Raw genomic sequence first — 23,350 nt, 5'->3', positions numbered from 1 at the left:
TATATTGAAAGTCTAGACTGTGTCAGCTCTGAAGTTATGCACTATGCCGGGCTCCTTTCTATATTATTATATTATATTTGGCATATTTCTGGAACTAAAGGTTATTCTTCCACCTTCCAATTGTCCAAAAAATATCTGTACCTTCTCACTCAGTCTGAGCTACATCCCCTCACTCCTCTACAGCTACATCCCCTTTTTTAAAACCCTTCTCTACAACCACGAGCTACTCTAAACATCTCCCCATCCTCGTCCTAAAAACATCTGTACCTTCTCTCTGAGCTACTCACTCACTCTGAGCTACATCCCCCTCGTACAAAACACCTGTACCTCTAAACATCTCCCCATCCTTGTCCTAAAAACATCTCCCCATCCTTGTCCTAAAAACATCTGTACCCTTCTCACTCACTCACTCTGAGCTACATCCCCCTTTCCCTCCCTACAACCACCCACTCTAAACATCTCCCCATCCTCGTCCTAAAAACATCTGTACCCTTCTCACTCACTCACTCACGGCATCCCAAAACAACCCTCCTAGTCTGTCTCACAGTCCCTGAACCACATTATTTTCCCTGACTAGCCCTCTAATGCTAAAGCCATAAATGAAGCAAGTCTAGATTTCCCCAGGTTCAACTTCCTCTGAATCTCCCTGGGGCTCCTTTTCAATTTAAATGAGTTTATTTGTTACTATCAAAATGATATATGTTCAGGGAGTAACATTAGTCTGCAACCCTCTCCACACACGCTCCTCCTCTACCTATTACAAGAGAGTGGTATGATAAAGACAGCACGACAAGCCAATAAGAAAATGTAAGCAAATACATCTCTTTATATGGACAGAATGCAAGCATATGCCAGTGACTTCGCCACCCTCAGTAAATATTCCGCACACACCTGCACAGCTCCTACCTATTCTGCACCATCATTCATGCACACTAAGCAGAAAATACTTACCTAGGTGCGATATGATTTGTTATTTAAAATCTGCAAAAATTATGTTTTTGTAGATCCTGAAAACCTAAATGTTGACAAAATTTATTCAGCATTCGTGATCTTGTGTCAACTCAATTACATGTTAATGTATTTCTGTAGGGATAATGGCGGGAGCGAAAAAAGCGACCATTGTCCATTTTCAGCCGAGAATGAAATTGAGCAGAAAAGGAAAATTTGTATATACAGCCCCATGAAATGAACATCTATTTTGTTCCAGGGTCTCGTCTCGTCTTATAACTATGGACGATTTCATTGCAAGCAAGAAATCCAATCTTACTATCAAAGCTGAATTATAAAAAATTCAGGTAATAATATTTCAACCGTAAATTTTAACATTAGTTAAAAATCCTCGTCAATCTTGTAACTGATCAAATCTGACTCAAGAAACAAGCGCCATGTGTTCGAAGTCAAGGGGTCACAGTAGCCATTGTTGGGATCTGGCAGGAGTGTTGAACATGATAGCTATATATGTGACAGAGGCTTGTCTGAAAGGTAGATGGAAATCCTTCACAGCTCTCGGCTCTCCATGATGGAGGACAATGGAAGAAATCCGAGGAGAAGTATCACGAACCACACGCTGTCCGTTAAGGGTTTCATTATAACAACAGTTTGCATTTATCAACACACTTCTGTCACGGGCTGTAAGCAGGGAGAATATATACCTCTTTGTTAAAAAATATACAGGAAATCTCACCTGAGTGTATTTTTATCAGGTAAAATATATTGATTAAAAATGTATTTAAATATATCAACATGAGTTGAAACATTAATATTCCAAGTCTTGCTGAGCATCTTAAAACTTTTAAGGGACACATGTTGAAATATTTGATATCCAAAGAAAAGAAGGTGAGGTTCTATTCATTTTCTAAACAGTTTTTCAGTTTTGAAACCGTGATGACCAGTTTCGCTGTAAACAGTACAGTTCAGCTTCAGTGGCAGAGAGATTAGTGATGTCATTTGATAGTGACAATAATCTTCAAAACCTTGTGATGCCATTTCAATGTAGGGGATATTGATCAAACCATGGCATGGAGGAACATGGTGTTCTTAGTGGCATTGATGGAATCTTCAACATTTATCACAACGAAGATCAATATCATATGTAGATAAATTCCCAAATATATACTTGTGGAAGATATGAAAACCCAAGAAGTGAGGTGAGGTGAGGGCTGTGTATTGCTGAGAATATTGCTAAATGACGAGCTTGCATTTCATGTGTAGTCAGTCAGTCAGTCATAAGTAGGGGATATTGATCTAAACCATGGCATGGAGGAACATGGTGTTCTTATACTAACTGTCAATCTGGCATTGATGGAATCTTTAACATTTATCACAACGAGGTCAATATCATATGTAGATAAATTCCCAAATATACACTTGTGGAAGATATGAAAACCAAGAAGTAGTGGTGCTTGACCTATTTATAGGTGTGAATGTAGGATATAATACAAATATACAGTCACTATTATATCATACACTTACTTGAAATAGTCTATTCAAACAAAAATCATTTAATAATAAAACTGTTTTCCTACCACAAATCATTCCTCATTTTCGGTATTAAAAGCAGCTTACTACAACAAAAATTATTAATTTTAAAACTGTTTTCCTACCACTAATCATTCCTCATTTTTGGTATTAAGATCAGTTCAGTAAGCACACCATGAATATGGCCTCAAAATACCTAATTTAACACAAGGACCATACAACATTTCTTGTCATGTCAAGTGAATCCTGAATAGCAGTATCAAATAATGGCCCAGAAATAACATCATCATATTAAGGCTTGATGCAACAGTTCCTCCAAGATCCTAATGTGGACAAGGACTGAAGTTTTATCTGTCTTCGGTTGAGTCCATTGTTTGACCACCCACATCCCCTCAACATTGTTCGATTTTATTGCCGAAAAATGTAAATACTACTTGGCATGACTCCGCCATGGTTGGCAGTGATTTCTGGGTTAACAATTCATCGAACAATTTGGTTCCAGTTTTGAATTTATGATATCATAAAGGCAGTTAAGTTTAAGGACCAGATCACCCACAAAGGCCATAAACTCCAAGCCAAGGAGTTGAAAAAGAAGGCCTTTATCTTCCGAAACTTCCCATCCCCTTGACTATATTTGTTGTGTGCACGGTAAGGATTTCTTATTGGAAACAGGTTGTGGAAGACTGTCCCATTTGGCTAATTCCTTTGTTCAAAGTAGGTGATACATGATAGGGTTCTTTCAATATCAAATTTTACAATGCATTTTATTTTCTACCTTGCTTTTATGATTCATATTTTCAACAACAATATATTTGAAAGCAAGACTTTGTTGCCATGTTTTAATATAACAAATGACATATATTTCATAACACTATCACTTTACATGGCTAAAGATGGATCCTTGCTTTTTTAAACTTGAACCATATTTTGTGTCAACGCAAAATGGTTCTTGTTACAACCTAACCCTCCTTTTGTAATTTTATAATTTTCAAATATTTGGTAATGATATTCGAAAACCTTCAAACAAGCCACAAACATAAACATCAATACCTGAATGTTAGTACAAAACACATATCTGTTACATGCTATTGTTCTACATAAACCTCAGAACAGTTTCTGGTGTTATTCAGGGACCTCAAAACACCCTTCATTGTTATTACCAGAACCCATCTTCAAAACTCCATTGTCATACAATACTTGTATGATTGCTTTCAAGAAGGCGAGTCCCCTTGCCTTTCTGGAGAGAGACAAGCACCCCCTTATTGGCCTTCCACCCTCCCACCCCTTCAAGTGTACACAGGATCGTGTTTCAGCTCCTTCACTGTTAGACTCTGCTGTCCCAAATGCCCATCTCTTTGCGGAGTTGACAGTGTCAACATAAACTGACCCGCTGTCACCCCCACTCCATCCTCTGTCCATTAACCATGGAAACACACATGTTACTAAGGGAGGGTTTTCTGACTTTACCTTCATCTTGTACTGTGCCTTCATTTCAAAATGTTTTGAATATTTGGATAATTGTATCTTTATGTGACATCGAGAAGCTGAAGTGTCAATGAAGCTGACTTGTGAATTTAACTTTCAGCATGAAGACCAAAATATCGCATTGAAAGAAAAAATTGAGCGTGTTTACTTTTACGCCACATCAAGCAATATTCCAGCAATATCATGATAGGGGACACCAGAAATGGGCTTCACACGTTGTACCCATGTGGGGAATTGAACCCTGGTCTTTGGCATGATCAGCGAATGCTTAAACCATAAGGCTACGTACCTATACCCCATCGCCCCGAAAAAATTATAATTTCAAATAGAATCTATGACAATTAATAAAGGGACAAAACCCTTTCCACAGATTCTGCCCCAATTGTGGCATATGTCACAAACACCTGCAAAGGCAAATCAGCTATTCAACTGCAAAAAATACAGGAATATGTGTACAATTCAAAATAGGGAACAGCATTGTTTTTGTCAATGTGGAAAATTTCTTAATGTTCCATAATACATTTTAAGCCAGTCCCATCTTCAACATGGTTATAATAGTAAAGATGAGTGAAATTACTAAGTTATTGTCAACTCAAGATCCAATACAGGTGTGAAAACTAAAACATACATCATTACATTATTTCGTGATGATCTGAAATACTTGTTCAATACTATCTTGAAATACCTGAATGTTCATCTTAGCAACCAATCTTATGGTGACAACTGCAATATTGTCAAGGCCACATGACGTAATTATCTGGAAAACTTGTTAAACTTTTATTCATTCTATCTTGAAATACCTGAATGTTCATCTTAGCAACCAATCTTATGGTGACAACAGCAATATTGTCAAGGCCACATGACGTAATTATCTGGAAAACTTGTTAAACTTTTATTAATTCTATCTTGAAATACCAGAATGTTCATCTTAGCAACCAATCTTATGGTGACAACTGCAATATTGTCAAGGCCACATGACGTAATTATCTGGAAAACTTGTTAAACTTTTATTAATTCTATCTTGAAATACCTGAATGTTCATCTTAGCAACCAATCTTATGGTGACAACAACAATATTGTCAAGGCCACATGACGTAATTATCTGGAAAACTTGTTAAACTTTTATTAATTCTATCTTGAAATACCAGAATGTTCATCTTAGCAACCAATCTTATTGTGACAACAGCAATATTGTCAATGCCACATTATCCTGGCAGAATCTCACAAAGCTTCAGTTGACCATTGTGTCCTCATTTTAGGGAGCGGAACTCCACCTTTTATATACTGTGAGATAATCTCTGTAATAATAGCAGGAATGTAGAGAATACACCCCTCTCTCGTTACCCCTAGACATGATATGACCTCGGGTATCATAGTCTTGTCGCAGGAGACAGATTCTGGATCTCGCAACACCAGGTAAAACTGTGGGGGTCCCCAATACTGGAGTACTCGACTTTCTCTACTGCTACAGAGCTCTGTTGTTGGTTGGTTGGTTGGTTGGTTGTTGAATGGTAGCCAGCACTGTTCAAGCTAGATTTTTTGCAGAGTTTTTGTTTGTCATTTAACGCTACACTCAGCAATATTCTAGCTAATTTGAGTACAGTGTCCTTACAGTGAGTGAGTGAGTTTAGTTTTACGCCATCGATCTGCGCAATTGGGAACCGATGACACGTGTAAACCAAGTCAGCGAGCCTGACCACCCGATCCTGTTAGTCGCCTCTTTACGACAAGCATGGATTGCTGAAGACCAATTCTGCCTGGATCTTCATGGGTTTGATTTACAGACCAGACAATCCAATGATCAATATTTACAGCAATGTCCCAAATACAGGGTCTTAACAGAAGAAATATGGTACAGACCTTATCATTCATATGTTTGTTTGCCGTACATTCTGTATATTCCACGGATATGATGTCAACCTGATAAAAATGAGGGTGGACCAGACAATCCAGTGACATCGGGTACAATGACACATAAGTAACCAAGTCGCTGACCACCCAGTCTGACTGGTCATCCTACAACCACTACAAGCTGCTGGGGACCCACCCTGGACCCCGATGGGTGACTTATCTCCCAGATCATCACAAATCCTCAACTAGGAATGAACTAAGCCACTCTCCCATCTTCCAGTGTTACAGCAGCTGTTTATTGTAGATCTGTATCACAGCATAGCATTGAGACCCAAGTAGGCAGGTAGGTAATTCCCCATCTTCTTATGCTTCCTGTTACAGAATCCACCTGTGTCCAGTGTTGTATCAGAGCCCAGTCAGCGGTCAGTCACTGGCCACTGTGGCAGACTGGCTGACAGTTACACAGTGTACTTACCATACTTCACGTGTCTGTGTGTGTATATTGCCCATTATTACATGCTTCTCTATCGTAACAAGTCTGGGAGGATGTGTCGTAAGTCAGACTTACATCTTCAGCAACCCAAACATGGCGTGCAGAGATTTTGAATTCTTCTAAGGGTACTATGTACCACGTAATCAAATCTGAACTTGTCTTTGAAAATTATCTCACATATATCCCTTTTTCCTTGGCTCTTAAATTTCTCTTGTTTAGTACTTCCTGCCATCGTTTACATATAGAAGTAGGTAGTCGGCACAAAATTCCACCCCGAAGAAAGACTGTGTAACCTCTGCCCTTTCTTCAAACATAATCGGAAAACATATATCCCAAACCATTATGTTACAAAACCCAATGTTTTAAGATTTAACGATTTGTTTAACTGTAAACGAATTAGCTTTTAAAAAAAAAAGTGTATATTTTGTAGTACAATCATGAAAACTGTACAATCTTCCTTGTAAACCATCCCGCCATCCCATGTATTCTTAACTGCATATTTGTACCTTATATGCCCGAGTATCCCAGCCTGAGTGTAATAAATATTCTGTCCTGTTCATTGTAGGTTTTGTAAGTCAGTTGAAATTTAATGTTGCATCGACCACGTCTCTGCCATATAGCACGGGAGTAATCACATCTCCATTTATTCTAACCGCCATATAGCAGGAATATTGCTGAGTATGGCATAAACTAATCCCCATGTATTCTAAACTTAAAACTATAAGGAAGAGAGTTTTTATGGATGTCAACTTCTTCATTATGAGGAACACAACATTTCGGAGTATATCCTTACTCCTTCATTCCTTCATTCCTTCATTCATTCATTCATTCATTCATTCATTCATTCATTGAGTCATGAGTGAGTTTAGTTTTACGCTGCTGTTAGCAACATTCCAGCCAGGGGACACCAGAAATGGGTATCACACATAGTACCCATGCTGGGAAATCAAGTCCAGGTCTTCAGCATGATGAGGCTTTCAACATGAAACTACTCCAAATCTTCATTAGTACTCTGTATACAGACCCGTGAAGATCCGGGGTAGAATAGGTCTTCAGCAACCCATGTGCTTGCCTTAAAAGGCGACTATGCTTGTCGTAAGAGGCGACTAACGGGATCGGGTGGTCAGTTTCGCTGACTTGGTTGACACATGTCATCGGTTCCCAATTGCGCAGATCGATGCTCATGCTGTTGATCACTGGATTGTTTCGTCCAGACTCGATTATTTACAGACCGCCGCCATATGGCTTAAAACTAAACTCACTCACTCACTCACTCACTCTGTATACACGTTCAACAAACCACTTGTACAACACACTGAGGTTAAAAACCTACATTGCATAAACAGGCCACATGAAGCCATAAAACAAATATAATTAATTTGAATAATATAGCAATATAAACTTTGATGTTTCAAAAAATCAATATTGCCCTGAATATACTGCAACATGTGTCGCTACATCCGCATCATTTACGATGATGAAAGTAGCATCATTCATGCAGTGAAACACACAGTCACGCAATTAGTGCTCCATCAATATAAACAAAACCAGGCAGCACATGCTTAAACAATTCCATATGCAGCCCCAAGCATAGACTAACATCTAGTCTCTGAACTGAACATATTTTACAAAAAAAATAGAAAATAAAGAATAATCATAAAATATAATGAAAAGGAGCCAAGAGACTTTCTTCATTTCCTAAAACTGTGGAAATCTAGATTTGCCATATATTTTAGTTTTGCATGGTCTTTCTTGGATATATATGTTTCAGGGTCTGTATGACAGACTACTCCTATACTCGGTGTCATACGCGACTCTATGATCAGTGGCCTTGCGGACTGTTAGTATAAAACATCTACTCTGCATCATACACACGTTTTAGAAACTGGTTATGATAATGATACCCTTGAACCAACAAATAAACGTTATTGTTTTTGGTTCTTTAAAATGTTATCATGGCAAGAAAAATGTTATGATGCATCTGCTCTCATCATTGAAAATGTATAGTGAGTGTTCTTTTTTTTATCTAACTTCAGATCACCTCTGACAACATTTTCACAAATGATTATGCATTTTAATTTAGGCATAATTCCAAAGAAAACTCATTGACTACAACTGTCCCCTCAATTAGCCAAGAAATATGTAAATTTTAAATCAAGTTGATTAAAGTGAGGGTTTCAAAAAACATTCAAATTACTCTGCAAGGTTTTTATCCATAATTGAAATAAATACCATATTACAAATAAACAAACAACTTTTGAAACAGTCATTCTCCAAATATGGAAATACTCTCCGCGTCCCAATGACCATGCCTATATATGGAGGTATAGAGCCCTCACATACCGAGATTATCACTGTATACACACAGATCCCAACAGTAAATCATACTGACACTGCCCAGTGTCCAACATGTGGATGGCCACGGAGACAAGCATGAAATATGTGGCCCGTTTGCCTGTGTGGCTTGACCGTTATAGCTCACATCATGGGCCCTTCACACTCTCGGGCTTTACTACTTCACCCAACAAAGCTGCGAGTCAGCAGCCTGACAATATTGCTACTTAAATGTTGAGAAGAATTCAGGCTTGTCTGTAAGGAGTATTATTTATTATTGCTGAAGGGGTCGTTGTCGGCACAGGTACTACAGATACGTACCCCAGGTATGTTTCTGTATACAGAAACGTACCCTGTACACTAAAATGTCCATATTCCGTGATCCAAAACCGAAACCGTATGTAGTTCAACTGATTCCGAGTGGTATTCATGTGAATAGCGAAATATCCATTACTGTGTATTCTCATTACTTACATGACGTATCTAATACAACAGTATGACAGTTCCAATGGGAATACGACACAATGGGAATGGAATGGTCCTAGGGTACATTTCTGTATTCTTATTATGGCCAGGGTACGTTTCTGTATACAGAAACGTACCTGGGGTACATATCTGTAGTACCCGTGCCGACGACCCATTCAGCAGTATTATTAATGGTTTTGTTGATACGCTGTATTGTTAAACAGGATATTTCTTGATAAGAGGCTTTCTCAACAATTATATCATTGTTATGAATACACAATACCTGTGGTATTACTGAGAAAGTGTAATCCCAAATATAACATGAGTTATGGTTGGCTGGTTGTTGTTTAACGCCACACTCAGCAATATTTCAGCAATATGCGGTCTGCAAATAATTGCGTCTGGACCAGACAATACAGTGATCAACAGCATGAGCAATGATCTACATACAATTTGAATATGATGACATGTGTCAACCAAGTCAGCGAGCCTGACCACTTAAGTTACCTCTTATGACAAGCATGGTTTACTGAAGATCAATTCTAACCCGGGCCTTTACGGGTCTTGAAGCATTCAGAATGCAATGTATTCAGTGAAACTTCATATAACGACAGACCATTATCAATGAGCCTGACCACCCGACCCAGTTAGTTGCCTCTTATGACAAGCATAGGTTACTGAAGCATAGGTTACTGAAGATCAAATTCTAACCAGGAAACTTCTTCACGGGTCTTGAAGCATTCAGAATGCAATGTATTCAGTGAAACTTCATATAACGACAGACCATTATCAATGAGCCTGACCACCCGACCCAGTTAGTTGCCTCTTATGACAAGCATAGGTTACTGAAGATCAATTCTAACCTGGACCTTCACGGGTCTTGAAGCATTCAGAATGCAATGTATTCAGTGAAACTTCATATAACGACAGACCATTATCAATGAGCCTGACCACCCGACCCAGTTAGTTGCCTCTTACGACAAGCATAGGTTACTGAAGATCAATTCTAACCCAGATCTTCACGGGTCTTGAAGCATTCAGAATGCAACGTATTCAGTGAAACTTCATATAACGACAGACCATTATCAATGAGCCTGACCACCCGACCCAGTTAGTTGCCTCTTACGACAAGCATGAGTTACTGAAGATCAATTCTAACCCGGATCTTCACGGTACAGGGCAGTGACCAACACACAAGATGCAAATTAATACATAGGACACCTTTCAACACATAGGCAGCTGTCACACAGTCCATTAATATACAGGACACCTTTCAACTCACCTGATTCCTACCAAACATAAGCACATCAACACACAGGACACCATAAACTCAAAGGACACATCAACACACAGGACAAAATACACCCTTTGAAGCACAGAACACACAAGAGACACACAAATACTTCTTTAACACTGACAATACTGCCATTTGTAGTGTTCTCACTTTTGCCAGATTAAATCTAAAGAAAACCAACAAAGCAAGACCCATATCTATCACTCATCAAGACCCATATCTATCACTCATCAAGACCCATATCTATCACTCATCAAGACCCATATCTATCACTCATCAAGACAAACATTATTCTGTTAAGCACCTGCAACATATTGAGTGTTTGTGTGACAGAGGACTGTAGACTGCTGTATCATCGCCAGGGTTCCCCACCTCCACAGGTCGCCCACCTCCATGGATCCCCCACCTCCATGGGTCTCCCACCTCTACATCCACGGGTCTCCCACCTCTACAGGTCTCCCATTTCCACGGGTCCCATTCCACAGGTCTCCCTCCATTGGTCCCCGACCTCCATGGGTCTCCCACCTCCACAGCTCTCCCACCTCTACAGGTCCCCCACCTCCATGGGTCTCCCACCTCTACAGGTCCCCCACCTCCATGGGTCTCCCACCTCTACAGGTCTCCCATTTCCACGGGTCCCATTCCACAGGTCTCCCACCTCCATGGGTTTCCCACCTCCATGGGTCTCCCACCTCCATGGGTCTCCCACCTCCACGGGTCCCCTACCTCTACAGGTCCCCCACCTCCATGGGTCTCCCACCTCTATAGGTCCCCCACCTCCACGGATCCCCCATCTCCATGGGTCTCCCACCTCCACGGGTCTCCCATCACAGCCACAGGTCCCCCACCTCCACGGGTCCCCCATCAAAGCCACAGGTTTACACAAGGTAGGACTTCCACTGGAATAACTGTGTCATATAGACGGGTCACTAGGATATACAGGTGTTAATGGTTTATTTATACAGCTTATTATGACTTATATCCTGACTTATGAACGTACATCTTCTCCGTCAGTGAGTGGCGAAAGCTCCCTCATGCGCGACGTGTCAACCTTCTCACCCGGACAGCCCCAACGCTACTGTGAGTTAAAGGGGTACTAGCTCTGGCCTATTGTGGGACATTCAAAAGTACCATTGTTTGTCTGATGTGATCCTTTATGATTGCCATGTTTACACTACAAAACAATGCTTCTACATTACCATGGCAACAAATACAATTTCTTGGCCTTGACAGCTATGTACTCACCCATTTAGGTGAGGTGAGGTAGGGTGAGGTGGGGTGGGGTGGGGTGAGGTGGGTGAGGTGGGTGGGGTGAGGTACAGTGAGGTGAGGTGGGGTGGGGTGAGGTACAGTGAGATGAGGTGAGGTGGGGTGAGCTGTATGCATAAGTCGTGACTCTTAGAATCTCACCCTCACCCTATGTATCAACATAGGTTGATCAACAAATACTGTTCAAACCAACATAAAACCTAACTCGCTGTAAGCACATTTAATTGTAGGCCCTCTAGAGAGGAGAAAGCAGGTGAAAGGGCACCTGTGTTTCAGTTTGTTTGAAGTGGGATGCTAACGAGGCCAGGTTAGCCCATCCAATTAGAGAGGTATGTCAAGCATTGCGACAATGTGTCAGAAGTCGCAATGTATTAGGGAGGATTATACCATGTTGTGTGACACGGATCAGGCTCGTTATGAATGGACACACATATAGTAAGATGGACGTCTCAGACCCACATTCCTCCAGATCTGACTCTGCATTCCTTGACTGACTTTTCTTCTCAACCTTTCTCCGTATCGTAATCCTTGCTATAGTTTTCCTTTTGTTCGTTTAACACTCCTTGTCTACTATGTTTGGAGTAAATCCAAGTGACTGGGTTATGGGGACAAATTCCGGATCCTATTACTGACTTGCATAGCTGCACATGCTAGTGTTACCTACTATAGTACAATGAGACAGCGTGTATGGGTTGGAGAGTGAGTGAGTGGGCGATGGAGACAGAGTGACAGAGTGAGTGAGTGACTGAGTATGGACTGTGTGGGTGGGTATGAGTGTAAGTGGATGAGCAAGCAAGTGAGTGAATGAGTGATTATAGTGTGTGAGTGAGTGAGCATGACGAATGTGAGCTTAAATGGGTGGGTGAAAAAAAAAAGAGAGAGAGAGAGAGAGAGAGAGAGAGAGAGAGAGAGAGAGAGAGAGAGAGAGAGAGAGAGAGAGAGAGAGAGAGAGAGTGATTATGGTGTGTGGGTGAGCATGACGAATGTGAGCTTAAATGGGTGGGTGAAAAAAAAAAGAGAGAGAGAGAGAGAGCAAGCGAGTGATTGAATGAGTGATTATAGTGTGTGAGTGAGTGAGCATGTGAGTGAGCTTAAATGAGTGGAGTGAAAAAAATGAGAGAGAGAGAGAGAGCAAGCGAGTGAGTGAATGATTATAGTGTGTGAGTGAGCATGACTAATGTGAGCTTAAATGGGTGGGTGAAAAAAAAATGAGAGAGAGAGAGAGAGAGAGAGAGAGAGAGAGAGAGAGAGAGAGAGAGACAGAGAGAGAGACAGAGAGAGAGTGATTATGGTGTGTGGGTGAACATACGTGGGTGAGGGAGGGAGGAGTTGCTGCAACTCTACAACCCCACACCCCCTCTTTGGATTTGCATGTTGTATATAAGTTCATATTACACTTAACTACAAGTAGATATACTCTAACCACATAATTTGCTTTTATGTTTTGAGATTCAAACAATTACAATTTCCCATTAAGAGTTTGTGAATTATTTAAAATCAGAGATCATAAAATAAAATTTTATATGATCTCTGTCAAAAGTCACAAGAACTAAAAATCCCTCGTTAGACATATTCACAAAACCTAACAGACATAAAACAAGTTCATTACAAAGCAATATTTTTCCAAAGATTTGTTGAGGAAGGGCAATTCGTTGTTTTATAAATATTGCTCTAAAAACAGAAAAAAATGCTGTTTTTTAAACAAAGGAAACAAAAACATCAATAACAGGCTGGTATCTTTCATTTTTCTTAAATCCAAATTCATCTTTCCTGTCCTTAAAAGTGCACCGTATTGATTGTGACCTGCTCATGTGTGTGGCCTGAGTCTGGGCCCACGATCCACTGTTTACGAATGATTCTTCCGTTAGCGCCAATGTGTGAGGGGTAATTTGTAAAGGCAAATACCAGCATTGCTGAAATGATCCCCTCAGTCCTTCATGCAGTGCACCATTGAGAAAAAACGGTTCACCTCGAACAATTTACATCACATTTGTCTGCGATGTGTTTGAAGACTAAATGGCGAGTCTGTACCTGAGACCCACGCCAGAGAAGCAAATGTTTTTTTTACAGTCAACAGTGTTGGAAAATAATTCATTGCATTATAATAAAGCTAATAAAATTCTTTATGTACACTTCAGCATTTGTGTCACTGAGTGCATACTGTCGGGTAAACGTCATATCGACAGACCCATTAACACGATATCCATTATTATTGCTATAAAAAGAATAATAGAATGTGGGTTTAATTTCAGGATGAACTTATAAAATGTTTGGATAGACATATTTTCTGTCAGCAAATAACTGCTGTTTTGAACAATACTGAGCTTGTTCGTTTATAAGAGCATCTCCCTCAGAGTTGAAATTATACAGGAATAATACCAGGTAGTTCATTCAGTTTTCAGTCTTTGAAATTTTGGATATGATTTTCTGCTTTACGGCACATACTAAATTACAGCTTATAATTGACATCGTGTAAATTTGATATACATGCGGCTGATCATATAGGTGCACGCAGTGATATATCGTGCTTAACTTCGTATTACAACATTCCAGGCTTGTACTTCAATACAAGGATTTAGATGAAGTTATGTTGTATATCCATTCATTCCAGATTCTGAACCCTCCAATATCTTTGTCACAATGATGATTTTTTTACAATACTATTTCCCTAAATAATGTTTTTGTTTGTATGAAATACATCATTCTGATTCATTTTATATATTATATTTACATGTCTTTAAAGTATATATACAAACAAAACATTTTTGTTCTTTTATCAAAATTGAGCAAACTTTGGGAGTGAGTAATTGAATATGGTTTTACGCTGCTTTTAGAAGGCCCAAAGCCTGAAAGGTTGATATTACATATGGTAATATTTATTTTCAATCACTTATGAGAATGTACACATGAGAATATTATACCAGTATGAAAATCAGAATATAGTTTTGAAATGTTAGGATGACAGTGCAAAAAATATTTACAGAACAAAAATCCCATTCCAAGAAATCATTCACTGAGATGCCCCTTTTATAAGAGAACCCATCCAACAAAAGGTGAAGGTCATTCAGTTTAGAAATTCTTTTACACACAACTGTCATTTTGTGATTATCAAACTGTGTGACGCAGATAAGAATTAATCATATATGTTCCACACGTGACTTGATCTGTAATTAAATAACGCTATATTGAAAATATTTCAGCTTGAATGCTTATGAGGGATTGCAAACTTTGAAACGGGCTGACACAAATTGCAACGGTTTTGTCCTTGGCCCTGAAAGGTACTTCCATTCCGTTTGTTGACGTTATGAAATGCAAGAGTGATTGTGAGAGTGCACCCCCCTGAAGATTCCCGTTGTCTGCTCGTATCAATATGTGTGAAAAGGGTTGAGTAGATGTCTCCCCTGCTGACACACATGAAAAGATCTCACAAAAACACATTATGAAACATATATATATTGAAAATAACTCAGTATGGAATATTTCGAGCTTTCTTGAATAGAGCTGACCCATTTTTATGAAAGAGAAAGTCTTCTTTTTCATGAACATCTGTTTTATTATATGACTTTTGAATAGTTTTACTGTAAACACAAAAGGTATATTTGAAAAGGCTTAAAAATTACGGCATGAAAAAAGAAAAGGTGGTTTTATTGCAAGTTTTTATTCTCACTTTGCAGTAGAAGTATCATTTTTGTCACCAATGATTTAACACTTTCATTACCATCTCTACAAGCATGACTTACACAGAGTAACATTATGATGTAGTTTTTTCAACTGGAGACTCTATTGATGCTTTCAACATCTAAATGCTGACATCAATCAACAACACCCATCAGTGTATAAAACTCAAGTAGACATTGAAAACATAATCACATCAACCTTGTGACTTCCATGTCTAAATTTGGTCCAGTGACAGTTCAACCTTGAATTTCAACCAAAAATGACAAAATTGACCAAAAACTTTTATGAAAAATAATCCCAAAATAAACATTTCCTGAGACATTTTAACAGACGCTAATTATATTTACAGAATTTGCATAATGACTTGTCCAAGGTCACAGCCCTGATGTCAGAATCGCCAAAATCGTCACAAGGTCAACGACACCAATGAGTTGATCCCTGTGAAGTTCTGTTCATACTGGTGATAATCTGCGAAGAACACACCATTCACAGCCACTTCCTCAATCGACGTAACGTCTGCCAGTTCATTAACGATCAAGGTGGAAAAGGCAACACCAACATCCCCGAAGCGTTGACTATAGACATATACTTGTGAGACCCGACAAGGATGTGACGAAAATCAAACACGCTAACACCTGAACGGCGAAGGTTTGCATATTATTTTTTGTTGTTGACACAATTCATAAACACAACAGTGTCTTGTGTTCCTAATTCCCGGACTTGGGAACTGTTTGTTAATATTCTATGATGACGTCAGGACTTTTTTATGTGAAAGTGGTCTTTGACGAGGATGTTCTCACATTCATGGGAAGTGTCCCTCCCCTGTCAATAACTACATGAATCCCACCATCAACTCATCACAACCATGTTAAAATTCTGAAAAATATCTGTGGAGCATCTGCACCCAAAATTTGAAGAATCAACTTGAAGGCTTAATAATTTGTTAATTTGTTAATATCAAATACAAAATCTTCTTTAAAATATTTCAATAAATTGCATTTTTAAACCAAAAGTGAATATTTAAGTTTTTCTCCATTGCATTAAGCATTTTTTCCTTATGAGAATTAACACTATTATCCTCCACTTACTTACTACCTTATACTGTTTAATCAATCAATTAATATCTTTTAGATACCAATTTTGGAACAGATCATTAAAACTTATAATTTTTAAAATGAAACATATTTTAAGAGAGAGAGAGAGAGTGTGTGTGTGTGTGTGTGTGTGTGTGTGGTTTGGTTTGGTTTTGGGTTCTCCCCCACCCAAATTAAATTAATAAATAATAACAAAAAAATAACAAAAAATAACTAAAGACCACATTGAAAATAATGTTTTGCAATGGCAGAGCCAAGGTGAGGTTCAGGGGGTTCAAACCCCCTGAACTCCCCTTTGAAAATTTCTGGATCCACCTATGTCATTACACTGGAATCTAAAGCTATGAACCTAATGGCTTCAGATTGTTTGTATCTTACAAGTAACTGAATCCTGCTACATGAGAAACATCATTTTAACATTCAAACTATAAAGTTTCCTCAAACCATTCAAAACCTATTATCAGCCATTGCCTTCAAGAACCATTCACGTCTGCACTTCTAGCTCACCCACCAAGGGGAACAATTACAGAATTCATTCATGCACTGCGTAAGAGCTTAGTACTGTGTGTATTACAATGTTCATGACATCTGGTGAATGTTAGTGTGTTGAATACAGAACATGTAGATGAACTAGATGACTTGTCCCGAACTCATCCAGCACTCGGGGTAACGCTGAAGCTTCTGGGTGTCATCTCTTTAACTGTCAATCATTTTGTAAAGGTCATTTGGTTAAGTAAAATAACTTTCAGGGATTTATTGAAAGGTGAAAGAAAATGTTCCGAAAGTGAATTTTACTTTTGTGACGAGATCATGCTAGGGTTGATGCAGTTGACTCTAAACCAAGGATTATTTTATTTTAAATAGGAACATGCCCTTTAGCAAGCATTTCTTGGTAATTCAAAACATGCCTTTTAAAAATTAAAATTGATGTAACTTTTAATAGTTATGAAGAATTATTAAGAATTTATATGATCAGTTATACCACAGATTAAGAAATCACAAAAATGTATTGGCTCAAGAGAGAGAATCAACATGTCTCTTCTACTTTCATAATTACCAGTTTCTCATGACTTCTCTTTTTTTCCCAAGAGACATATATAACATCATAAAAATCAGTTTGATTTTTCAATTTTAAACTAATTAACTGACAAAATGAATTAGCTAATATTTGTCATAGGTATCTTAAACTAATGCATGCTAAATATTCAATTAATGCATTGCAAATCTTGAAGTTGAATATGTAGGTGTATTGTGTGAAGTCACATAAAGGGAGGCAACTCTGTACACAATGTATTGTAGGTGCTCGTGTTGGCTGGTAGAGCTCACACTCCCATCTAAACCATAAATCACATCAGTTTCAACACAGCTTCCTGGCCCACATTCTACAAATATGACACATGTTCACATCCAAATGGCAGGACATCCATTTGTTCTTCCCTGAAAGTAAACCCATGCTAAATATTTTGGAAAACTAAAGTTGTACTTACAGGTAAAAAGAGCAGCGTGTCTATTCCTAACTTTCCCTGTTCTTTCCTTAAATTGCAAAACTCAGCGAAAGTTGAATCAGTTGCACATTTTTCTTCCAAAAAGCTGAAAATAAAGAATCCAAAGTATGTAAAAAACACAAACTGAAATAAAATCTTTAGCTTAAACAATCCCTTTAGTATATTAAAGCCAGACCAATTTACTTTTTAAGACACCTATAAGTTTTGAAAAAATCAATCAACAAATTTCTAAATCATATTTATATATATATAATTTTTTAATTTTCTTTGTCCTCCTGACTTTTACATACTGACCAAGATATGAAACTGGTCTGGCCATATCTGAGTCAATATTAACTTGTGAATATTGTTAACATGTCTGACATAACTGACTGACTGACTGAGTTTGGTTTTACGCCGCTTTTAGCAATATTCCAGCAACATCACGGCGGGGGACACTAGAAATGGGCTTCACACATTGTACCCATGTGGGGATTCGAACCCGGATCTTCGGCGTGATGAGTCAACGCTTTAACCATTAGGCTACCCCACCGCCCCTCTGTCATAACAGTTAGAAATGACTCTTGACACATATTGTCGCCATGCTTGACATACCGCTCTAATTGGATGGTCTAACCTGTCCGTGTTAGCATCCCACATCAAACAAACTGAAACACAGGTGCCCCTTCACCTGCTTCCTCATCTACAGAAACTTTATGGTGGATTAACCTAGTGCTTAAAGTGTTCGCTCATCACGACCAAGACACAGGTTCGATTCCCCACATGGGTACAATGTATGAAGCCCATCATTTCTGGTGTTCCCCGCCATGATATTGCTGGAATATTGCAATATTCGGCGAAAACCACACTCACTCACTACATGAAATGGTAAAAAGAGTGAGCTGGCTTCAAACATTGTTCTATTCAACTCATGGCGAGTTGACTGAAAGTGGCAGAAACATCTGCCTAGATGCAAATCTTAAATATCAACCCTTCCTCTGAAGCCAAACATGGGTATGGTGCACACAAACCAGTTTCAGATTTGAACCCATACTGTATGAATCTACTTGCTCCAAGTACTGACTGACTGAGTTTAGTTTTACGCCGCTTTTAGCAATATTCCAGCAATATCACGGCGGGGGACACCAGAAATGGGCTTAACACATTGTGCCCATGTGGGGAATCGAACCCGGGCCTTCGGCGTGACGAGCCAACGCTTTAACCACTAGGCTACCCCACCGCCCCTTGCTCCAAGTAACACTGAAAGATGCTGTGGCATAAACTGTGGTAAAACTGCCTTACCTTTTTGTGTTAAGGTAGTTATCGTAATATTCTGCGTATTGGTTCCAGAATTTGCTTGGAAACAGATTGCCTGGAAGAAAAGTACAAACTTGAACACATGTTCAACATAAACACACAGAATCTAAAAAACATAACAAAATCAAAACAGCACAAGTCAGGATTTCAGTAATCTGTCTCACAGTCCCTGAATCACACATTATTTTCTCTACTGCCAAGCCCTATCTGCAGTGCTAAAGCCCTAAATAAAGCAAGTCTAGATTTCCTCAGGTTCTGAATCTCTGGTCTCCCTAGGGCTCCTTTTCAATTGAAATGGGCTTGTTTGTTACTATCAAAATTATATATATTCAGCGACTTAGTGTTAGTCTAGGATTTCAGGAATAGATTTCCTGTAAAATAAATACTCAAACATATTAAACATAAACACATGCATAATAAAATGAACACCACAAAACAGTTAAAACTATCTTGTTCGATTAATTTCCAGTACACTTAAATTACTTACTTACTACAACATGAAGTGACCTTCATCTCACCATCTACACAGTTGCTATGTGAGGAAGTTCAGGTAGGTATTACTTACATTGTCTCAGGTGTCAGGTGTTGACATGAGAGTGTGAGATGTCGCTGGTTCGTTATATGAACAATGCTATTAATTACCTGATACCAGATCATAGTTGGGTTTTCACTAGTATTTGTACATTTAGGACTATCTGACATTAAACAGATGTCTCCAAAACATCATCATCATTATCATCATCATCATCATCATCATCATCATAAACCGATGAAATGAAAGGACAATCTGTCTTCATTGCAGTATATGATAATATTTTGTATGCATTTGGAATACAGATACTTCTTTTAAGTGAAGATAAACAAGTTAACTAAATGTATGGCTGTTTCAAAGTGGTTCACAATGATGACAAGTTTTTGAGTTTTGTTTATAAAATTGGAGATAGCCAATACCCTAAAATCTATGTAAATCTATGCATTTTATACGTAGTACAAACAGTGCTGGTATAGATTTTTCTGTGGACCTGTTATGGGTTGTCAGACTTCAATTTTTGTCAATGCCACAGTGACTGAGGCTGAAGGGGGTCGTTGTCGGCACGGGTACTACAGATATGTACCCCAGGTACGTTTCACTATACAGACATGTACCCTAGCCAAAATCAGAATAAAGAAACATACCCTTGGACGATTCCATTCTGCATTGTGGAGTTTTCTTGATCGGAACTGTCATACTGTTGTATTAGATGCCTTTGAATGCGTTATATAAGAGCATACACAGTAACGAATATTTCACGGTGCACAACGTACACCACTCGCAAACAGCTGAACGGGAATAACTACATACGGTTTCGGTATTGGGTTGCGGAATATGGACTCATCCGTCGTTTAGGGTACCGGGTACGTTTCTGTAGTTTATCTTTGTTTAGGGTACATGTCTGTATACAGAAACGTACCTGGGGTACATATCTGTAGTACCGGTGCTGACAACGACCTCTTCAGCGTAGTGTTGGGAATTGGTGTAAATCTCATATTTGATGATTGGTTCATTACAACCGATCAATCATCGAAAATAATTGGTTAGCGTCATTTATCAAATTTTCCTGGTTATGTTTGTTAATGCACAAAAAATAAAGAAAAAACATGTAGTTTTCTCATTTTTTTCACAAATTGCACAAACTGCATTTGCAAATTTCACATCTTTAAAGGATGACTAGTGTGTTAGGAACATACATTTCCTGGAGTTGTTAAGATAAATTTAATCATGACTTGGAACGAGCTTGTAGTGCTTATGCAATGCAGAGACAAAATCAACCTTTTGAAAATATTGTTATTGCAAACAAGTGTTCCAAAATTGTTTGTGTTCGATTATGAGAAAACATGATCGATTGCTTGGTCGTTTTGTCATTGCGACCAATCTTCGATTATTTCAATTAATCGGACCACCACTACTTCAGCGTGACTGAGTGGGTTAGATGGCTGACTTTGTGTGCTTGCAATTAGGTGCCTGACTGAGAGAGTGGGTTCAAATCCTGGAAGGGACTCACCCTAACAAAAGTAATGAGAAAGTGTAATCCCAAATATAACATATGTTATAGCTAATTACGAAAGTACTTGTATCTGATGATTAGTTTATGTTTCATGAAAATTAATTATGAACTTAATTACTATCATTAAGATGGCTTTTGTCCATTACTATTTATTTAACCATAATAGATCTATAGGGAAGTAGTATCAAGTAAGATATCAAACAGGATCAACCAGCAGAAGTGAATGAAATGGTTTTAGAATCGGTTCCTTTGTCCAATCAAAAACCTGCTGGTTCACGAACATTCTAACCCTACCTGCATGGAGTGAGGTCACAGTGAGGTCAGGGGTTACACAAGGGGTCTCCGGACTGACCAGTCTACAAAGGGCTTCACAGTTGACTGACTCCCAAATCGCACAGTGGTGAGTACCGACAGATTGAAGTGAAAACGATTTCCTTACATAAGAGTATGATACAGCTGCAAGTGATTGTTCTCTCACAAAAGCCATTTAAAATCGGGGAGCATGGATCCTGGTACGGAGATTGTTATGTTAACGCCGAGCCATGATTCACCAACCTCGTCAAAATCAGACAATGCACACATTTTACTGCTTCCTTTAATCACTACCGGTAACATTCTGATTTGAAGTTGATAAAATCGACGTTAATGTTGAAAATATGTGAAATATGCCACCATTAAACTCAAATGCTTACGGTACCATTAGGTAAGGTGCTTCAACTTCCTAACACTTGTCATGTTTTTGATATACTTGTGTAAACAAACATAAACGCCCATTAAGACATGGATTAACATTAATCCCACCTGTACAGCAAGTGTGATGGGTGAAACGACCATACTCTCAGTTGCTGTTTGTAATGGAAAAGCACAAACATATAATTATATTTCAACCTTGCATTTACTCTGGAAAGTTAAGAAACACAGCGTTTAGCTGCCACAATAGCTAGGCTCAATTGATGAAATCTTGGTGAGAAATTTCTATAACATTTATGGCAAATGCATTTTGTCGGAGTCCACAGTTGCTTTTAAAAAATTGCTGCCGTGTACATCTTATTAATCGAAAAAAAGTTTTCATAATGACACTCACTGCCAACCAAATGAAGTCTGTTGTGTTTTACCTTGACTTACAAAACTGTTGGCCCAGGAGACGCCTAACAATTAAATTTAAGGGTCCTGTAAAGTTAATAAAATGGTTTTGTGTATTAAGATTCGATAATTGCTTTAATTACAGAACCTTGTCCAGAGGTTGGTATATTATTGTGTCACTCACAATGCATTTCTTTTATTTCTCAGGTCTTTGGTGTAGCATCATAAATATGCATACAGTTTCATATAAATAATCATAAAGTGTAATACAAAATATAGAGATCCTTAAAAAATCTCATTTTGATGGAAATAATTGTTGTAAGTGGCGACTAACAGGATCGGGTGGTCAGACTTGCTGACTTGGTTGACAAATGTCATATGTCATCGTATCCCAATTGCATAGATTGATGTTCATGCTGTTGATCACTGGATTGTCTGGTAGAGACTCAATTATTTACAGACCGCCGCCATATAGCTGGAATAATGCTGAGTGCGGCATAAAACAACAAACCAAACCAAACCATTTGCTGAAAAAGATAATTTCATTTACTCATACAAGTCATTCCACAATAAAATAACAGAGGAAAGGAATCCAGTTGTCTGGAAAAGATACATTATTGATTCAAATTATCTGGAATCAAGACCATTATAGAAGACACTGAAAATTTAGCCAAATACAATGTTCCCAGAACTCCCATCATAGAGTCCTTCCTTCAAACCACTAGTGAACATTTACAGGGTGCTTCAATCACTCCCATCATAGAGTCCTTCCTTCAACCACTAGTGAAACATTTACAGGGTGCTTCAATCACTTTAACACTGATGGATGGGTGCCAACTCTTTATTGTTCATGTTGTGGTATAAATCTGGATAATTGTTAAAAAAAAATAGTTTGCAGTAGCTGTATGGTATCTTCTCATACAAGAAATATCTATTTCAAAATTATGCTATTCTCTGTCACAAGTGATCACAAATATTTT

General features: G+C 38.5%; 1 protein-coding gene across 1 annotated transcript in view; it reads right to left on the bottom strand.

Annotated features, from left to right (window-relative positions):
* The window catches only part of LOC124274839 (serine-rich adhesin for platelets-like), a 217,870-nt gene that overhangs the window by 104,140 nt on the left and 90,380 nt on the right, over nucleotides 1-23,350 (bottom strand). The window contains 2 exon segments of the mRNA XM_046710203.1: nucleotides 17,929-18,031; nucleotides 19,228-19,297. Of these exon segments, the coding sequence (XP_046566159.1) occupies nucleotides 17,929-18,031; nucleotides 19,228-19,297 (173 nt within the window).

This window comes from Haliotis rubra, unplaced genomic scaffold (genome assembly GCF_003918875.1).
Source record: "Haliotis rubra isolate DU_JTF1 unplaced genomic scaffold, ASM391887v1 Scf195, whole genome shotgun sequence".
In the NCBI taxonomy this organism is placed as follows: domain Eukaryota; kingdom Metazoa; phylum Mollusca; class Gastropoda; order Lepetellida; family Haliotidae; genus Haliotis; species Haliotis rubra.
The sequence above is the reverse complement of the archived record's forward strand: the minus strand, read 5'-3'. Positions and strand labels throughout refer to the sequence as shown.